Source organism: Hypanus sabinus, chromosome 13 (genome assembly GCF_030144855.1).
Source record: "Hypanus sabinus isolate sHypSab1 chromosome 13, sHypSab1.hap1, whole genome shotgun sequence".
Classification (NCBI taxonomy): domain Eukaryota; kingdom Metazoa; phylum Chordata; class Chondrichthyes; order Myliobatiformes; family Dasyatidae; genus Hypanus; species Hypanus sabinus.
The window spans coordinates 90,669,493-90,688,621 of NC_082718.1; the positions used below are offsets into that span (position 1 = coordinate 90,669,493).

Consider the following 19,129-nt stretch of genomic DNA (forward strand, 5'->3'; position numbering starts at 1 on the left):
TGAATTCATTGTTCCTTCAATGATTGCACACTGTCCAGGCCCTGAGGCAGCAAAGCATCCCCAACCATGATGCTCCTTTCACCTTGCTTCACAGTAGGGATGAGGTTTCAGTGTGGTGTGTAGTGCCCTTTTCCTCCAAACACTGCAGTGTACATTTCTGCCAAAAAGTTCAACTTCTGTCTCATCTGTCCACAGAACATTGTCCCAGTAGCATTGCAGAACATCCAGGTGGTCTTTTGCAAACTTGAGATGTGCAGCAACTTTCTTGATTTTGGAGATTAGTGGTTTCCCCAAACATGTCCTTCCATGAACACCATTCTTGCTCAGTGTTTTTCTTACAGTGGGCATACAAACAGAGACTTTAGCAAGTTCTAAAGATTTCTACAGGTCTTTTGCTGTCAACCTTGCATTCTTTTTCACCTCCTTCAGCTGTGCCCATTGTGCTCTTAGTGTGATATTTGCCAGATGCCCACTACTAGGTAGAGTAGCAACAGTACTGAGTTTCCTCCATTTGTAGACCACTTCTCTTACTGTGGACTGATGAACACTCAGGTTTTTAGAAGCACTTTTGTAGGCTTCTCCACCTTCATACATCCCTACTTCTTCTAAGGTTCTCTGAAAGTTGTTTTGATCAAGGCATGGAGCACATAAACAGATCTTTCCTGTGAAGAGCAGGCTCTGTCAGTAACCTGACTTTGTGTGTCCTTTTTTATATATATATAAGGCAGGACACCTCTACAACTCAAACCTCCAATATCATCTCATTGATTAGAATATCTGAATCCAGATAGCTTTTGTAGAAAACATTACCCCAGAGGTTCACATACTTTTCCCAACAAATACACATAACATTAGATCACTTTTCTCAATAAATAAATTAAAAGTACAATGTTTTTGTGTTATTTATTTAATTTGGATCTCTTTATCTAGTTTTAGGACTTCCATGAAGATCTAATCACATCTTAAGTCATACTTATGCAGAAATAGAGAAAACTCTACATCTTTCACAAACCTTCTAGCACCACTGTGTGCACAACTATCACTGTGAGTTTGAGCCAAGTCTCCTATCACTTAGGCTTTCTTTGTCCACTGGGCAAAACCTTTGCTTTATCAAAAGCACACAACAACCAGTGTGCAATGACCATCCCACATTTTAAAAAAATCACAAAAGAGATTATCCACTCATCAGAATTGGAGTAGAGACACACTATTCTTAAAACTAAGGATTTGCACAAGAAGGATATCTTCCCACAAGGCAGAGCAGTTTCATGAACAATTCAATTTTGTAATCATTTTTTCACATTTGTCCAGAGCTCTTTTCCCTGTTACTTCGGTTTGAACACATTTAGTAAGATAGCACTGTTCAGTTTTGCACTTACTTTCAGGCTTTGCATCTGCTGAGGCCTGCCGGAGGTCCTTCAATTGCTGTTGTGCTCTCTGTAGTCTTTGCTCTGCATGGAATAACTGCAAAATTAAATATAAAATATAAAATCCCGCATAATAAAATGGTAAAAGATGACAAAAGGATATTCATTTAAAATGGATCAAGGCTAAGCACAAATTTACTCTCATAAGATTAAACTCTCAACAGAATTTCATGTTTCACAGATATTGGCCCAGATTAAGTTACTATGGCACTTGCTACTGACTTCAAATTAAAGCTGTTCAAAAAGAACTGGCAATTTTCATGGTATAAAATTTCCCATTTGCCAGCATCAGTTTTCGTCAGGGACCATGTCCACTAATAGCAGAGTCATTAACCAAACTAAAGGTAAATCACAATAGAATAAAATGACTGACAGTGAAATATCTGACATAAATTTTACAACTGATACATTACACAGTGCAAAACAAAGATTAAATTAATCCCTCCATTTTTACGTACTTCAGTTTAACTCATAAAGATCAATTTTTTAAATTGCTGAATTTTTAGATATTTTATAGGACATAAGTTATCAGACATCCCACCTCTCCCAGAAATTCCGGGAGTCTCCCGCATATTGATAGCTGCTCCCTGATGCCCGCAAATTATATACAATGTCCTGAAAATCGATTTTTTTGAGAGCGAGAAGGAGAGGGGAGAGGGGGAGAGAGATGTAGTGACAGAGTGACAGAGAGAGCATCCTGATTGGTCTCTCTTTGTGCTAAGTAGACCTATCAGTTTTCTCTGTGGGTGGGTTTTAGTTGACCTCTCTCTCACTCATTGTCCATCAGTTCAGTTTAGTGTCCTGCAGTGCCATGGCAGAGTGTTCCAAAAAAAGAAAATATAAAATGTACTTCACTCCAGACTACACTAAGGTGTACCCCTACCTAATAGGGGTCAAAAATAATGACGGTGTTGTCCACTGCACTGTTTGCAACAGTGACTTTTCTATTGCCCATCGTGGGTTAAATGGCTGTAAAAGACATGTTGAAGTGAGTTTCACAGGTGTCATTCATTCATTCATGTACTGAGAGAACAGAACGTTCAGGAGATCGATGTGAGCAACCCTGAAATTCACTGCCCAGATGAAGAGCTTTTTACTGGGTACCTGCCAAGGAGGCAGTCGCTAAGCGAGGAAGCACAAGAGATCCCCTGTTACAAGACAAATCAGTTCTTCAAAGATGCCAGAGCATTCTATGTCAGATACTTTTAAAAAATCTTGGAGAAGTTCCCAATGACAGACCAAATCTTGAAAAATCTCTCAGTGGTCAATACAGCGAGCCAATTTGAGGTGAATCCAGAGCAGTTTCTGACTTTGGCAGAGAGATTTCCAAAGGTGATCAAGGCAGATGCAAGAGAACAGCTCCACTTGGAAGTCCTGGATTATGTCTCAACCAACCTTGAAGGGCTGGTGCCAAACTACTAAAGTTTGCCAGTTGATGAGTTCTGGGGGAAGCTGTCCAACGTAAAATCTGTGAGCACAGGGCAGTTGAGATTCAAAGAGCTCTGCCGGTTAATGAAGCTGCTTTTGTTGCTGCCAAATTCTAATTGTGATGTAGAAAGGGCATTCAGCATGGTGCGTCAGATTGAGACAGAATTCAGAAGTCAGCTGTCTCATAAAACACTTGTGAATCTGATGTCTTGCAAAACTAACAAATTCATTGACACAGACTGCTATGAGGTTGAGACTTCCGGCAAAATGCTCAAAACTGCCAAGCAAGTCACATCACAGAACAAGGAAAGTTTGCAAAAGAAATAGAAAAGCTATTTGCATCAGCATTTAGCTATTAGTATTGAGACTGTCAACAAAATACGCAACAAGGAATGTGTGTGCGTGTGTGCGTGTAAATAGTTCCATTAAGTGAAATAGTTTCAATATATGATCAAATAAATAGTTGTGTTCTTTCATAATCAAATGTCCTGTATACATACACTCTTGGAGGTCAACCAGGTGGGGGGGGGGAATATGGGGTTGCAGGGGGGTGCGGGGATGGTGGTAATACCTCCCTGAAATGCATTTTTGTAAGGTGGGATGTCTGAGTTATACATAAAATTTGAAAGCCAGAGCAATTGTCTACCTGTAATCACGGTTTAGCACTATCTTAGTCCTCAAGTAACACAACTTAGCACTTTGAGTTCTTGTTTCCCTCCCAAAAAAAAATAGTTAATAAAGACCCAAAGTTACTTTTAGAAAACTTATTTCTTAAGATAATAATAGACATGGCTTCATAACTGTAACTCATGTGAAGGACCAGAAAATCACACACTTGGTTTTCTGGTTTAATGGTACAGTACATATGGTATGTATATTCCAGAAGTGTACCACATTCAATGCAACGTCTGCAGTTTCGCTGCAATGACACTGCAGTACCCAAACCATTGTCTTCATAATGAAAATTACACCTGGTCCCAAAACATAGCACAGCTTATCCTGAGACAGGATAATAATTGGCACAAGTTTGTGCAGTTATAATCCTTTCTCATTTTAAATTGGCGTCTTCAGACTCAAGTACACAATATGCTTCTATCAGTCAATGCCTACATCAAAGATTTCCTCTTACTTATATAAAGTAGAGTCTGGAAATGATGCATATGTGATCAACATTTCAGTACAGTTTCAGGCTTGGTAACACATTTCATTAAACTTGGAAAATATGCCGCCCACTGACTTCAGGTATTGAGTACAATAATTTTAGTATTATATTTTATGCAGTTAGTAAGTATACAACCTTTTGGATTAAATTTAGGAAATTAGTGATGTTTTCTTTCATGAATTTCTGATCAAATTAATACAACAGTGTCATTCTAATTCTTGTGAGCAGAATTCTGAGGCTGCTCAGGGTAATTCTGCATTGATTTGCATCAATTGTCATTTATAAGCATTTATCACACCTGATTTTTCTGTTCCTGTTTTTGCTGCATTAAAGATTCTTCCCGTTCCTTCTCTACACGAAGCTGCCTTGCCATTTCCAACATCCGCTGGTGATTTGATACGGTGTCAACCTGGTGAAAACATGTAAATATTGCTTTTCATTATTAGCGTCTTAAGAAAATCTGATCAAGCTCAGATTTCACAGATTATTTTCTCCTCCTATTAATAAACATCTGCAGCTGACAGCATGGAATTCACACCAATTATATTAACATGCACTCATTAAGTACTCAACTCCTTGCAGCGATTAATTACGCTCCAAGGTTTCCGTTACTCAAATGCGTTATTCAATCTGTTCCTTAAGCATGTTTCCTCAGTCCAGATCCATACTTCTCAATGTGACAAAGTATGGCTGATAAAAATATCTTTGCAATATAACACGATCATACCCTTTTCTTTAGACGTTCAACCCGCTTAATGAGTTGATCCTTCTCTTCCTCCATTGCATTTATATCCTGCCAATTCAACACAAAAATTTAATCATGCATTATTTGTTGCATTTATTTTTTAAAATTATTTAAAATATGTTGAGGCTACCTTAAACACATTAATTGCCAGATGAAATTTCTATCTTTCAGTAATAATATATTTAAATATGATATTCTGCATGGTGACACTTCAGAAATAACACTGACAACATATTTCTCTCATATGAAAAACATACTTCTCTTACATAAAATTAATTCACAAGATATAGGAGAAGAACGAGGCCATTTGGCCCATTGAGTTTGCTGCACCATTTCATAATGCTGATCCATTTTTCAGCCCCAATCTCCTGCCTTCTCCTCATATCACTTTATGCTTTGACGAATCAAGAATCTATCAACTTCTGCCTTAAATATACTTAAAGACGTGGCCTTCACAGCTGCCTGTGGTAAAGAATTCCATAGATTCACAACTCTCTGGCTAAAGGAATGCATTCCCATCTCCGCTCTAAAAGGATACTGCTCTATTCTGAAGCTGTGTCCTCTGGGCCTGGACTCTCCCAGCATAGGAAACATCCTCTCCGCATCTACTCTATTAAGGCTTTTCAACATTTGAAAGGTTTCAATTAGGTCATTCCTCATTCTTCTGAATTCCAGTGAATACAGGCTCAGGACCATCAAATGCTCTTCATGTAACAAGCCATTTAATCCTGGAATCATTTTCGTGAACCTCTTTTGAATCCCCTCTTTTCTTAAAATAAGGGACCCAAAACTGCTTAAAATATTCCAAGTGAGGCTTCACTAGTGTTTTATCAAGCCTCAACATTACATCCTTGTTTTTACATTTTATTCTTCTTGAAATGAATGCTAACATTTGCCTTCCTCACCAGATTTGACCTGCAAATTAACCTTGAGGGAATCGTGCACAAGGACTCTCAAGTCCTTTTGCATCTCAGATTTTTGAATTTTCTCTCCATTTAGAAAATTGTCCTTGTTAATAGTCTTTAGAAATTAAGTACAAGAATCTGCGAGTCTCAGTGGCAGCCCTTTTTACAATCTGTACAAAAATATACATTAAATCGTGGAAGCTATTCTTCCACAATTTTTTAATGTTAAGTACCTCAGTTTTATTACTAATTTTCCTCTACCGCAACACACAAATACCGAATAAACTGAACCAGAGTAAGTTTGTCTATTCCTACAAAACACCAAATGTTAAAAACTAGATATATAGTTATTGAGCACACCAAATATGAAGAATAACAGCAGTAAACGGTAACATAAAATCAAAGGAAACTCAATGCACATTACTTCAAGAAACTAACCTTTGGAGCATACAGTATTTTGAATAACAGTCTGATTTATGCATCAGTGGAACCAGCAACACATTTGTCGTATACTGCTTTTAATGCAAATCAAAAATACTTCATAAGAACAATAAAGGAATTCAAGCCATTTTAGACTCTAACAGGACAGGTGATGGAAAGTTTGAAAACTGAGAAAAAGGTATGGAAGTGACAAAGTTCAGAACGGGATTTAAACATAGATCTGTTAGTTAGGGGCATATCTTCCAACTGGGAAGCTAGAAAATTGGGGAAGTAGAAGTGAATATCTGACCCCAAAAAATTGGGTGGTGGTAGTGTTGTAGAACATTGGGAGCCACCCGTCTCCAGTTAGATATTTATAACAGTGACAGATGGTCATATTTTCACAAAGTACCTATCTAAAACAGGCTTAAATATATTTAATGGCTTCCAGCAATACAAGCAAGGCAACAATACGATGATCTTGAAATATAAAATTCTGAGGGGACGTTTGTTACCAATAAAAAAGAATACAGGAATAGTAATGTTAACTCCACATTAAAATGTTAGCAAAATATCTTTGAAGATGAACAAACTTAAAAGTTGAAGAATTTGATAAAATAAATCTTACTGGTGTGGTGCACTAAAAAAAAATGAGCATGGAGGAATTTCAATTCTTGTGCATTCAGGCAAAGGTTCAAAAAGAAGTTGACTTCCCACATCATGAACTGGGAGCTATTCATGGGCTGGAAAATTCTGGGAAAATTACTTAATTTGTGGGAAATAAACTAAAATATATTGAAACAAATACTTCACAACAGTATCTCTAGGAAGCAATTGCAAGCAAAGTTAAGTCACTATTTCAGGCAGTTTAAAAAAACTGCATTCATAATACCACCACACCAAGTCACCCGAGGCACCTCAATGTGCAGAAAGTTACTTTAAATTGCAGTCATTTTTATTATGTAGAAAATAAGCTCAGTCAAATCTGACAAATAGCAATGAGAGGAATGAATAGTTTTTTTTTTAATCTGGACTAGTTGAGGGAAAAATGCAAGATGAAATTACCTAGAAATATCTCAGGGATAAATATATCAAGATTTAAGATTATACAGAAGTTAAAGTGGGACAAATGCCCTTCTTCATTTGTCAGACTATTAAAAGATTTTTTTTGCTCAAAAATAGTTTAAGGGCAATTTTTTAAATTAAATCCCACAGTTGATCTAAAAGATTTAACTTTCTTATACACAGGCAATAGTATTTACCAAATCAAGCTCACAGCTCACCCAGATTAAATGTTATACCCTCCATCAGGAGGAATTGTCAAACATGGAATTCTCAATAATAAAAAATACTGTAAGCACTCAGCAGATTAGGCAGCTTCCCCACAAAGAAAAAATAAATTAATGCTTCAGATCAAAGACCATTGCCAGAAATGGAAAAGAGCAAAAATAGAAAACAGTTTTAGTTGTAGAGTGGGTGAGGAGTGATGCAAGGAATTCTGAGACTGAGAGGCAAGGGTTGCCATGGAGATAGGATGTAAATGAGATTGCCTGGTCAAAAAAGCAATATGGGAAATGGAGGGAGAAAATCTGAAAAGGGGATATAGAAACTAGGAAGTAAGGCCAGGAAGAGTAAGAACACAAAGGAAGGAATGTGACAGTTGTGAAATATTACAGATGGAAGCCAGTTCAGATTATCTGAAGTAACACACACAAAATGCTGCAGGATCTCAGTAGGCAGGCAGCAACTATGGAAAAGAGTATAGTCAACGCTTCAGGACCCTTCACCAGGACTGGAGAAAAAGAAGATGAGGAGTCAGAGTTAGAAGGTGGGGGCAAGTGAAAAAGAAACACAAGGTGATAGGTGAAACCAGGAGGGAAGGAGGGGTAAAGTGAAGAACTCGGAAGTTGGTTGGTGGAAGAGATACAGGGCCGGAAAAGCCTTGTCCATTCATCCCTCCCTTTCTCCTTCTTGGCACTTATCTTTGTAAGCAGAACAAGTGCTACTCCTCCTCCCTCACTACCACTCAGGGCCCTGAACAGTCCTTCCAGGTGAGGCTACACTTCACATGTGAGTCTGTTGTGGTTATTTACTGTATCCTGTTCTCCCAGTGTGGCCTCCTGTGTATCGGTGAGACCTGATGCAGATTAGGAGACCACTTCACCAAGCACCTAAGCTCTGTCTGCCAGAAAAAACTGGATCTCCCAATGGCCACTCATTTTAATTCCACTTCCCGTTCCCATTCTGACATGCAGACAATGGCCTCCTCTACGGTCATGATGAGGCCACACTCAGGTTGGAGGACCAACACTTTATATTCTGTCTGCATAGCCTCCAACCTAATGGCATGAATATCAATTTCTTGAACTGACAGTACTGCACCCCCTTCACCATTTCCTTTTCCCTCTTTCACCTTGTTTCCCTACCTGCCCATCACCTCCCTCTGGTGCTCCTCCCCCATTTCTTTCATTCATGGACTTCTGTCCTCTCCTATCTCATTCTCTCTTCTCCAACCCTGTATCCCTTTCACCAATCAACTTCCCAGCTCTCTACTTCACCCCTTCCCCGCTCCTGATTTCACCTATCACCTTGTGTTTCTTCCTCCCCTCTCTCAACCTTCTAACTCTGACTCCTCATCCTCTTTTTTCCAGTCCAAATGAAGGGTCTCAGCCTGAAATGTTGACTGTGCAATTTTCTATAGATTCTGCCTGGCCTGCTGAGTTCCTCCAGCATTTTGTATGTGTTGTTCAGATGTCTAGCATCTGCAGATTTTCTTTTGCTTGAGATTATCTGATGCTATCGAATGCAATAGTTAGTCCAGAAGGTAGCAAAGGTGCACGATGAGGTGGGACCTTGATATCACAACAGAAAGCCAGACAGGTAATTACAGCAATCATACTTTCAAAAGTAGCTTAGTTAAGAAAAGATTAAAGCAAAACTATTTTGATTTTTCTTTCTAAATAAGAATCAGCTGATTTATGTTACAAGTTCTTTTTCAGTCATGTTTAAAACCCTTGCATGTTTTGGTAGATTACCAAAAATTCTTCTGACTAAACTTGTATGTTAGCTCTAATTTACTACTTACCCTTCTTATTTCTGCAGTTGAAAAACCAGAGTTCTTCAGTTGTTCACATTCCTTATGCAAGGTTTTGAACCCTTCTACTAATTCCTCATACTGTAAACATAAACCAGGATGATTTTTAAACACATTTCTGCCAACTCCAATATTCTATAAACAAAACTAGATTGTTTTATACATTTAGTACTTTTAATAAATTAAAAGCTAAATGTTAACCGTATATTTTACATGAATAATGTTCAGAGCAAAATACAGATCAGAGTGACTGAAGAATAAATGGAAGTAAACATCCATGCCATGTTATAATAACAACCCATAATTTGAATTATAGGTATAACTACAAAACCTGGCGATAAGTGTCTGCCACTACATCATCCTGCAGAAAGTCGGCAGGGATTTCCACCTTGACGAGGAAGCGTGCCAGATACGCTCGTTTCTTAAGCTCACTTGTCCGTTGTAGAAGCCAATGTAAAATGGGATGTATTATAGGCTTACTTCCAGTCACCAGACCCGGTCGAAAGGCATTTCTAGAGGAATGAGCACAATCACCTAATCAGATATTTCAATCAATGCCCTCGGAAGTAAACCATCCAACCCCACCACAATGTTCTTAGTGATTTTATCTTGCAAGATATACTTAGGTGCCTAGGGAGCAAATAACCCAACTCAAAATTACAATTTGTCTTTATGATAGTTTTTGCACTCCTTTATTTGTGAATAATGATCTGAATATTTTTCTATATTAGCATTTGCTCGTATTTGGAGAATCAAGTAGTATTTCACTTCAAGAATACATAAAAGCGTATATATGTTGCAACAATGCACTGTTGGAAGAACTCAAGCTGGTCAAATAGCATCTGCAGAGATAAAGATGGTCTAACATTTCATGCTGAGACCCTGCATAAATTACAAGACTGAGTTGTGATGCAGAATCTCAACCCAAAACTTCAGGTAAGATGGCAGTGTGTGCAGATGCAGTGGCCCCTCAGGGGCAAACCAAAGGTGTTTTCTTCTTTATTAAATGCCTTTTTTTATAATCACAAGACCATACTGGATTCCAAAAACTTCGGGTACTACAGGTCCACCCTATCAGTGAGAGGCTCACTGATTGGAGGGGCTGGATGGGGTGCAGAGCTTGTTGTTGCCTGCTACAGGAAGGTACCGAAGGCATCAGAGTTGGTGCACGAGGATAGCACGCAGTGTAAACATGGATGATTGTCTTGGAGGTTTCTCTTATAATCGCAGGAGCCTGTTGCACAGTGATAATGTAATATGCCACAGGCATGTTACCCCTGTCTGGTGGCACGACAGGTGGTGGGAAAACTGCGTAGCCTCGGTTGTACCAAAGGCTAGACCTCAAGCCATGGGCTTGCCTACAGCTGCAGTCCAGGAGAGGAGACACCGGAGGCGGTGTAGCGTGGAATTCCACGCTCAGTTGGGGCTGGACTCTCCCATCAGTGCTGCCCTCCAGTGATCGATCTGTGGAATGACTGACTGGATTGCAGTGGCTCTGAACTGCTGAGATCTGCAGGACATGCCACTCAGGAATTTGAGCTATATATATGTTTTATTGAGTGACTGTAGCAGTGTGCTGCATGCAGCGCTGAAATAACAAGTAGTCGGTGAGCTGCAATTGCAAAAGAGGTTTATTCAAACTTCGTGGCCTCACTATAAAGCCTTCCTGTTCCTGCCCTCCCCGGGCGGGAATGCTGTAGGGGGCGTGTATTCACAGTCCCGTCCTGCGCGCGGGCTTTTCCCCTTTCTGGTGAAGCAGGCTTGGTGCCCTCTTTGGGACCAGCCTCAATGCCAGCGCGCGCCACTTTGTGAGCCGGTTCGAGTGCACTGGGAAGTGGGTCGCCACATAACCCCCCCCTCCAGAACTGGCGATACACCCCCCCAATGTCCTCAGTCTGGGTCAGACTCCATTTGGGAGGTCTGCCTCTGCGCCGCAGTGCCTGAATCTCGACCAGCTGCGCCAAGTCCACATGGGCCGGTTTGAGTCAGTCCACCGTGAAAACCTCCTCTTTCCCCCCAATGTCCAACACGAATGTGGACCCGTTGTTTCTGATCACCGTAAACAGCCCCTCGTAGGGCCGCTGTAGCAGCGACCGATGTCCATCCCATCGTACAAAAACGAACTTAGTTTTGCAGGTCTTTGGGTATGCAGGTCGGGTTCTGCCCATGCTGTGAAGTGGATATGGGGGCCAGGTTACCGAGCCTCTCGCGTAGTCTGCCCACGACTGCTGCGGGTTCTGCCTCTTGCCCCCTTGGGGCCGGTATGAACTCTCCTGGGATGACCAGGGGTGCGCCATACACCAATTCGGCCAACAAGATGTGCAAATCCTCTTTGGGCGCCGTGCAGATTCCAAGCAGGACCCAGGGAAGCCAGTCCACCCAGTTAGGCCCTTTGAGGTGGGCCATGAGAGCTGACTTCAGGTGATGGTGGAAATGCTCCACTAGTCCTTTCGACTGTGGGTGGTAGGCAGTTGTGTGGTGCAGCTGCATCCCCAAAAGGCTGGCCATAGTTGACCACAGGCTGGAGGTGAACTGGGTGCCTCTGCCGGAGGTAATGTGGGCCGGTACACCAAAGCAAGATACCCAGGTTGCAATCTGTGCCCAGGTGCAAGATTCGAAGGTGGTGTCGGTGATCAGGACTGCCTCTGGCCATCTTGTGAACCGGTCCACGATAACGAGGAGGTGCCATGCTCCGCACGACACTGGCAGGGGGCCCACGATATCCACATGAATGTGGTCGAAACGCCGGCGGGTGGGGTGGAACTGCTGTGGCAGGGCTTTGGTGTGCCGCTGCACCTTGGTTGTTTGGCAGTGCATGCACGTTTTCGCCCATTCACTGACCTGCTTGCGGAGTCTGTGCCAAACGAACCTGTTGGCTACTATCCAGATGGTTGACCTGATGGAGGGGTGCGCTAAGTTGTGAATGGAGTCGAAAACGCGCCACCACCAGGCTGCTGGGACGATGGGGCGGGGTTGGCCGGTGGTGACGTCACAGAGTAGGGTCTTCTCACCTGGGCCTACGGGGAGGTCCTGGAGCTGCAAACCGGAGACTGCAGTCCTGTAACAAGGGATCTCCTCGTCTGCCTGCTGCGCCTCCGCCAGTGCTTCATAGTCTATACCCTGGGACAGGGTTTGGATGTTAGGTCTGGAGAGAGCATACGCCACGACATTGTCCTTTCCCAAGTCATGCCGGACAGCCATCATGTATTCGGAGATGTAGGACAGATGTCGCTGCTGGCGGGACGACCAGGGGTCGGATGCTTTCGTGAATGCAAAGAGGTTTGTGGTCCGTGAATGCGGTGAATGGCCTACCTTCTAAGAAGTACCTGAAATGCCAGATTGCCAGGTATAGCGCCAACAGTTTCCGGTCGAAAGCACTGTATTTGAGTTCAGGTGGTCGTAGGTGTTTGCTGAAAAACGCCAGGGGTTGCCAGCGACCCTCTATGAGTTGTTCCAGCACTCCACCAACTGCCGTGTTAGATGCGTCCACTGTGAGGGTGGTAGGGACGTCTGTTCTGGGGTGCACTGGCATCGCGGCATTTGCCAAGGCTTCTTTGGTTTTAATGAAAGCGGCGGTGGACTCCTCGTCCCAGGTAATGTCCTTGCCCTTACCCAACTTCAGGGTGAACAGGGGGCGCATGATTCAGGCTGCTGAAGGGAAGAAGCGGTGATAGAAATTCACCATACCCACAAATTCCTGAAGGCCTTTGATTGTGTTTGGTCGGGGGAAATGGCGGACTGCGTCTACCTTGGCAGGCAGAAGGGTTGCCCCGTCTTTAGTAATCCTGTGGCCCAGGAAGTCGATGGTGTCCAGCCCAAACTGACATTTGGCCAGGTTGATTGTTAGGCCGTATTCACTCAGTCGGGAGTAGAGTTGACGGAGGTGGGACAGATGTTCCTGACGACTACTGCTGGCTATGAGGATGTCGTCCAAATAGATGAAAGCGAAGTCCAGGTCGCGTCCCACCGCGTCCATTAACCGCTGAAACGTCTGTGCGGCATTCTTTAGGCCGAACGGCATGTGGAGGAACTCGAAAAGGCCGAACAGGGTGATGAATGCCGTTTTGGGGACGTCGTCTGGATGCATCGTGATTTGGTGGTATCCCCAGACGAGGTCTACCTTGGAGAAGATCTGTGCACCGTGCAGGTTTGCTGCGAAGTCCTGAATGTGCAGCACAGGGTAACGGTCCGGTGTTGTAGCCTTGTTCAGCCTGCGGTAGTCGCCGCATGGTCTTCAGCCCCCTGTTGCTTTGGGCACCATGTGCAGGGGGGAGGCCCATGGACTGTCAGACCGCCATATGATCCCCAATTCATCCATCCTCTTGAACCTCCTTTGCCAGTCAGAGCTTGTCCAGGGGAAGCCTTCGAGCACGGGCGTGGAGGGGCGGTCCTTGTGTCGGGATGTGGTGCTGTACGCCGTGTCTGGGCATGGCTGCCGTGAACTGCAGCACCAGAACCGATAGGAAATCCACCAGGACTCTGGTGAAGTCATTGTCGGACAGTGTGATGGAGTCCAGGTGTGGCGCCGGCAACTGGGCTTCACCCAGGGAGAACGTTTGAAAGGTCTCGGCGTGGACCAGTCTCTTCCCATGCAGGTTGAACAGTAGGCTGTGAGCCCGCAAAAAATCCGCACCCAGGAGCAGTTGGGCTATGGCAGCCAGTGTGAAGTCCCACATGAATCGGCTGGAGCCGAACTGTAGCCGCACCGTAGAGGTGCCGTAGGTCCTTACTGTGCTGCCGTTCGCAGCCCTCAGGGTGGAACCCTGTTCTCTGTTGCGGGTGCCGTAACTCGTCGGAGGTAAGACACTGATCTCGGCTCCCGTCTTTAGTGTCAACCAAAAAGCAGCGTCCCAACTGCTTGTCCCAGACATACAGGAGGCTATCCCGTTGGCCAGCTGCCATAGCCATCAGTGGCGGCTGGCCCTGGCATTTCCCGGGAACTTGCAGGGCGGGCTACAGCGGCGGGCTTCTGCGCCCCACCGCTGGTGGTAGAAGTACCATTGTTCGTTGGTCTCCTCACCCCTGCCTCTGGGGTTAGTGGGCTCTGCGGCCGGGCCTGGTCTGGTCTGCTGCCGAGAGCGTGGCCTGGTGATCTGTGCGACGGATGCCCCACTGTCCTTCTTGGCTTTCCACAGCACGTCCGCCTGGGCCGCCACCTTCCGGGGGTTGCTGAAATCCGCATCAGACAGCAGCAGGCGTATGTCCTCGGGCAGCTGCTCCAGGAATGCCTACTCAAACATGAGGCAGGGCTTATGTCCTCCAGCCAGGGACAGCATTTTGTTCATCAAAGCCAACGGCGGCCTGTCTCCCAAACCATGCAGGTGCAGTAAGCGGACAGCTTGCTCATGCCATGAGAGTCCGAAAGTCCTTATGAGCAGAGCTTTGAATTCTGTGTATTTGACATCCTCCGGGGGTGACTGTATGAACTCCTCAACCTGGGCAGCTGTCTCCTGGTCGAGGGAGCTCACCACATAGTAGTAACGTGTGGAATCCGCGGTTATCTGCCGAATGTGGAATTGGGCTTCTGCTTGCTGGAACCATAGGTGAGGTCGCAGCGTCCAGAAGCTTGGCAGTTTTAACAAAACTGCATGAACAGATGCGGCGTCGGTCATCTCCGGTCCAAATATCATTTGGGCCGTCGGGGTCACCAATTGTCGCGGTGTGTTGCATGCAGCGCTGAAATAACAACACGTAGTCGGTGAGCTGCAGTTGCAAAAGAGGTTTATTCAAACTTCGCAGCCTCGCTTTAAAGCCTTCCTGATCCCGCTCTCCCCGGGCGGGAATGCTGTGAGGGGTGTGTACTCACAGTCCCGTCCCGCGCGCGGGCTTTTCCCCTTGCTGGTGAAGCAGGCTTGGTGCCCTCTTTGGGACTGGCCTCAATGCCGGCATGGGCCACTTTGTGAGCCGGTTCGAGTGCGCTGGGAAGTGGTCACCACATGACTACGTTTTTATTTGCTCGCTATTTTGATTTATGTGCTGTGAATGTTTTGTACACTGTTTCATTTGGCTGTATTCATTTATGGTTGAATGATAACTAAACTTGAATTTGATTTGAAAACTTTGAATATTTCACTTCAATATTGCTAATAAAATGCTGCAGATACACTTTCAAAGTATACTGAAATTATGAAATAAAGCAGAGTATTTAAAAAAAAAACTTTGTTTTAAATATTAAACAGAAGTAGAACATAGTAACAAGACCAAAGAGATACTGCAGATGCAGGAGGAACTCAGCAGATCAGGCAATGTCTCAGGAAAGGAGTAAAAAGCCCACATTTCAGACTGAGACCCTTTATCGGGACATTCTTTAGACTTCTCCATAGACGCTGCCTCACCGGCAGCATTCCTCCAACATTTTGTGCTACATGGTAACAAGAATTAAAGTATTTTTCAAAAATTCTTATTAAAGTTATACCATACAGGCTTTGTTATCCTATACAACAAATGTCCTCTCCAGTCCAGAGGAATCATAAGCAGATTATAGGATGAAATCTGCAGTCACTCTCACACCGCCAGAATACCCTGCAAAATTGTGGCCATGTGGCCATTTCAATTAACTTATTGGGCTGACATTAACACCTTCCTCCTAATTTCTTTCCACTGGGCTGTTTGTGGAAACAGCCCAATCAACGTCAAAAAGAAAATCACTATTTTGTGCTTCTCCAAAAATAGGCAAAGAAATAAGTACTAATAAAATAATAAGGGAAACTGCTGAATACAAATCAAATAGTCAGTACAAAGTATCTGTCCAGATTCTTGGTAGAGAACTGGCACATAACACTTAGTAAATAAAATAGTTTACAGTAAAAAAGAGATCCAAAAGTGAGATCTGATAAAAACAAAGTATTTCTTTTAACCAGACTGCTGACTTAGTTTTCCTTTTTTCCATAATGGTATATATTCTAAATGCTGACAACACAGACAGAAGATCACCTTGTGAATTGACAGTGAATGCACAATAGAAAACAGGACATATATAGGAGAGAAGAATAAAAATACATAGTTTGTCCAATTTCACCAATTAAGAAAAGGGAACACTAAAATGAGAAAGCTACAGAGAAAAATGATGAAATAAGTATTATTCTCAACAATGCAGTATATTGCTACATACATATCAGAAAGATTTCCAGGAGGCTTGTATTTCAGAATTCCCAGAAGACTAAACATCCGCTTTGCTGTTTGATCTGGAGCTTCCTCGCGTATGTCAATATTATGCTGGCAGAAAAGACAAAAATTTTGTTATTTGATATTAAGTATTATATTTCCAGGATATGTTTAAATTACAGAAACCTTATGGAAACCACAGGGTCCGGGTGTAACAGCACAAAGCAACAATAAGTGCAGGAAAATGCAAAAGAGTATGAAAGGTTTCCAGCACAGTAACATTATCAATAACACACCTCTGTATATATTATGTTAATCCTTTGGCACTTTTGTTCTTGTGAACATTTCAGTATACTTGATAAAATTACAGCAACTGCATTATACATATATACATACTTTTGGATCAATCTCAGCCAGAACTTCATTGAGAACCTGCAACAATTGCAGTGGCTCCAAGGAATCAAAGGTGATAAGGTTAAAATTCTTCTTGAAGGGCTCTTTATTGAGCTGCTCTACAATGAACTTGATCTGTTCGCTCATTTTAGTTTGTCCTGAAAGAAAACAGAAGTATTCAATTCATACATGATTCAACCCTTTTTGGTATCAACTTGGCTTTTTGCAAACTGTCTAGAATATGACAAACTACAAAGATGCAAGAAAGAGATTTCATTTGCATCAGAAAACTATTTATTTGTAGAAACAGTTCAGATGTTGAAATATAGCACAACAATATTTTATGGGGGGGAAATTAACCATTAATTCTGTCTCTATTATGTCCCCTTTTGCACAGAGGTTGCCCGAGATGTTTTAAGAATCGCGTCACTAGTGATGATGCACATAAAACTTTCCAATTAAGTCTGCAAATAGTAGTCGATATGACTCAGAACATTATGGGTAAAGCTCCCCTCCACTTCACCCGCCCTGTCACTGAACTGTTCCCTCAACCTATGGACTCAGTTTCAAGAACTCTTAGTCTTCGTCTCATGTTCTTGATATTTATTGCTTATTTATTAATCATATTTTTATTTTCTTTTGTATTTACAGTCTGTTTTCACATTGGTTATTTGTCCTGATGGGTACAGCCTTTTATTGATTCTACTGTGTTTCTTGTATTTACTGTGATTGTAAGCAAGAAGGTGAACCTCTGGGCTGTATATGGTGACATACAAGTACTTCTGCACTAATTATTTTAACAACTATTTAATAGACATACATATACCTAATGTAACTCGGTTTATTTCCTCTATATTTATTTATCATGTATTTCATTGTACTGCTGCAATAAAGTTAATTTTGTGACATATGGTGGTGATATTAAATCTGATTCTGATAATAAATTTACTTTGAACTTTATACTTTGTCACAAAAACCCACTTGGTAGTCCAGGGATGAAATCCAGCAGATGAAGATTAAATTCTGGCAGAATTAAAAAGTAAGAAGGCAAAGCATTCCAGTTCACCCTCAGCCTTGAGTTCAGCAAAGAAAGTCATCGAAAGAAATTCACCATTTCCTTCAGTACACCGGCACAGCCTTTGACCCACTAAATAAAAGGAGTGTTTGAAAATAAGACCGCAAACCTGACACAAAATTCATGGTCTACCAGGCAGCTATAATCTAGTTCCATATAATACACGTTCCTGAGACTTCAGCCCTCCTCCTTACATCTTAATCACGTCTGTACTTACTTAAAGTCATTATTTTTCATATAGTTAATTAATCTCACACGGATTGAAACTCTAGGGGTTTTAAACAAAATAAGTATAGCTTAAAATTTTAGGTTATTGTTACAAGGAAAAAGAGCTTCTGATATTGGAGGGAGCACATTAATGTACACAGAAAATCGTCCTTAACTGTGTCAGACTGTGACTCGGATTAAATAAATAATATTTTAGCATCAATTAACGACAATGGCCGTTGCCATTTGCGAGCTCACATAATTGTTTTACTTCGACAAGGAATGTTTAAGAATTTCAAATTTATGGTGCAGGCCAACGTCGGACTTCGGCGAAATACCAGGGGTCTTAACAATCTTGACTGAAGCGGGCGGGTCAAAAGAACAGAGAGTTTGAGGATCATCTTTAGAATTGCAAGATCTTGACAGGACAACCATATCTGCCGCTCCTTTACGATGCGCATTAAATATAAACACAACCAGATGCTTTATTGGGTACTTCAGGCCTCCATTACTAGAAGCGAAGTAACGCACTAACATCGTTTTAATATAACCAAAAGGTTATTAGTTTAGATAAAGAAATGTGAGAGGCAACTTACACGCAAATCTTTCGACACGACAACCAAAAACTCTTTGAAATGGAGCTGCTTGGACACCGTGAGTTGTTAACCGGAAGTAACTTTACAACAAGCGGAAGGAGGTGTAACTAGGCAACGGAAGAAGCTCAGGCTGATGTCTTCTTCTTCCTTGAGTTTTTACGGAAGTTGGCATCCACACTGTTGCATTACTGCCACCTTCAGGATTTACTGTCCCTCATTATCCATTCACTTGACTGTCTTTCCAGTCCCGTCGCCCTTAAAAACTAAACAACCATTTCCTCCCCTTGTTGTTTGAATTTCCAGCATCTGCAGATTTCCTCGTATTCCCTCCCCGATCGCTCTCCCCAGATTCCAATAAACCTTTAACACTGTTCTCTACCAGTCCTATTTTGCGTAATTGTTGTAGCATTTGTTGTCTTTCCTGTGCAAATTTCCTGCATGAAATAAGGATATGCTCTACTGTTTCAGTCTCCTGACATAGATCGCAAAAACCTGTCGGATGTTTATTTATGATGGCCAGAGTGCCATTAAGGTTGCTGTGCCCAATTCTCAGTCTACTTGCTCCTTCCGCTT

At 42.5% G+C, this 19,129-nt stretch overlaps 1 protein-coding gene across 2 annotated transcripts in view; it reads right to left on the reverse strand.

The window, feature by feature from the left end:
* Nucleotides 1-18,668, reverse strand: part of ift81 (intraflagellar transport 81 homolog) — a 66,890-nt gene extending 48,222 nt beyond the window's left edge. For both annotated transcript variants that reach the window (XR_009515426.1, XM_059988173.1), the window contains exons 1-8: nucleotides 18,557-18,668; nucleotides 16,682-16,836; nucleotides 16,293-16,396; nucleotides 9,513-9,693; nucleotides 9,173-9,262; nucleotides 4,745-4,810; nucleotides 4,316-4,426; nucleotides 1,380-1,464 (exon numbers count right to left, since the gene is read on the reverse strand). Coding sequence is in view for 1 of the 2 variants with exons in the window: in XM_059988173.1 (XP_059844156.1) it covers nucleotides 1,380-1,464; nucleotides 4,316-4,426; nucleotides 4,745-4,810; nucleotides 9,173-9,262; nucleotides 9,513-9,693; nucleotides 16,293-16,396; nucleotides 16,682-16,825 (781 nt within the window). In the remaining variant the exon portion in view is untranslated. The remainder of the gene's footprint in view (nucleotides 1-1,379; nucleotides 1,465-4,315; nucleotides 4,427-4,744; nucleotides 4,811-9,172; nucleotides 9,263-9,512; nucleotides 9,694-16,292; nucleotides 16,397-16,681; nucleotides 16,837-18,556) is intronic.
* Between the last annotated feature and the right edge of the window lie 461 nt (nucleotides 18,669-19,129).